Source organism: Cynara cardunculus, unplaced genomic scaffold (genome assembly GCF_001531365.2).
Source record: "Cynara cardunculus var. scolymus isolate 2C unplaced genomic scaffold, CcrdV1 Un_Scaffold_926, whole genome shotgun sequence".
NCBI classification, from domain to species: domain Eukaryota; kingdom Viridiplantae; phylum Streptophyta; class Magnoliopsida; order Asterales; family Asteraceae; genus Cynara; species Cynara cardunculus.
In genome coordinates, this window is record NW_020200649.1 from 58767 (window position 1) to 60404 (window position 1638).

General features: G+C 29.3%; 1 protein-coding gene across 1 annotated transcript in view; it reads left to right on the plus strand.

Annotated features, from left to right (window-relative positions):
• LOC112502103 (F-box/FBD/LRR-repeat protein At1g13570-like) overlaps positions 1–56 on the plus strand; it is a 4006-nt gene extending 3950 nt beyond the window's left edge. Inside the window, exon 5 of the mRNA XM_025105929.1 lies at positions 49–56. Coding sequence (XP_024961697.1) covers positions 49–56 — 8 coding nt within the window. The remainder of the gene's footprint in view (positions 1–48) is intronic.
• The last annotated feature ends 1582 nt before the right edge of the window (positions 57–1638 follow it).

The following is a 1638-nucleotide window of genomic DNA, read 5'->3' on the forward strand; positions in this document are numbered from 1 at the left end:
ATGGAAATCTTATAACTTATATCATGTTCTCTTAATTCAAATTTAAAGGTCAATGATTGTTATACTCTCGATTTTGAGAGACTAATTTTTTTAATTAAAATTTTGGATTAAAAATGGATACTAAATTTAGGTAAATGTRTTTGATTAAATGTACAATGTCTAAATAATAAAATATTAAAACTAAATGTATAATGTTGTAATAGATCTAATGATATTATAATAAAATAATTTTRAAAGTACAATGTTGTAATAATAAATGACACGTCAACATTATAGTAYATGTGATGTGGACAACCTATGTGGACCGTGAGGTGGCATGAAATTCTGATATAATGGTAAATTCAAAACAAAAAGTTACTCAATGTTATAATAGGTAAAAAATTYAAAGTACAATGTCATAATTAAAAACAATTTTTGAAAGTAYATTTTTGTAATAAGAAAAACTGAAAGTACAATGCTATAATAAAATAAAAAATTATGAATGTAAGTTATTATTTCATCATTTAATTATGYTATTATTTATAAGTAGAGGCAAATTCTATTGACCTCACAAATATAAAAGCCAACATTTTTTACCTYCATTTTTAATGCTTTAATGGTGGGTTGGAGTTGAGAACTGTGACACCCCAAAAACAGAGTCAGTAAGTAAATATGAAAAGAAAAAAGAACAAACATTGATTTTTATTTTCGTGGGCCAAAATTATGAAGAAAAAAGTGAAAAGGGATCAATCATGYCATTTAATGAAAGTGAGAAGTGAAAAGAAAMGATCTTATAGGACTAAAAATGAAAGAAAACATCTGATTAARGGTGAAAAGTGTAAATCTAGCCAAAGTATTGAAGTCAGGGGGCGAGKGTCATTTTCTTAAAGTTTAGRGGCATRGTCAGATAGCAAATTCYTCATACATGAGGGACCTGTTATGACAAAGGATATATCTAATTATTTTCARAATTTTGAAAACGACAACTCCTTTGAAGCTTCCTATTGATTCGAAATTTCAACTATTAAGACAAAAAAGTTTCAGATATATGTAGCCAACACTTTTCTTTACATTTCTGGTGCAAGAAAATCGAAGTTTCGTCGGGTTTGAAAAGAGAAATCGAAGGTTGAAGTTCGAGTTCGAAAAGCTCCGTTTATTGACGATTGGAGGTAAAATACTCAACCAAATTTCGAGTTTTTTATATGGTTAGCTTCATTTTASGTCCTCTATGGAACCTTAATAGTCTTATGTCTCATATTTAGTTTTGGAGATTCGATTTTGTGTTTTTTTTACTGATTTTCGAGTGGATTTAGGATCTGAATTTTAAATAAGTAAATGAGACTCAATATTTGATTGTTTCCGTTGATTATTGTTCTTATGGATGAGGAAAATATTTTCTAGAGTTTTAGCAAAAAGAATCAACGAAAACGGTCAAAAAATGAGGCCAAATGACCTRAAAACTTGGCTGTCGTCAACAGCCCTATGTCAGGTCAAAATATTGGATCCGGGTAGGACGGTTTCGGTTCTTGGGTTTGACTTGGATCCGGTTAAAATMGATATTGGGTCGGATGTTTTTTGGGTCAAGATCTTTCTCTCTTTTGGATTGTTTTCTCTTTTGGGCTAGCATTTAAACCCATATATGTTTGAATTATTTAGATA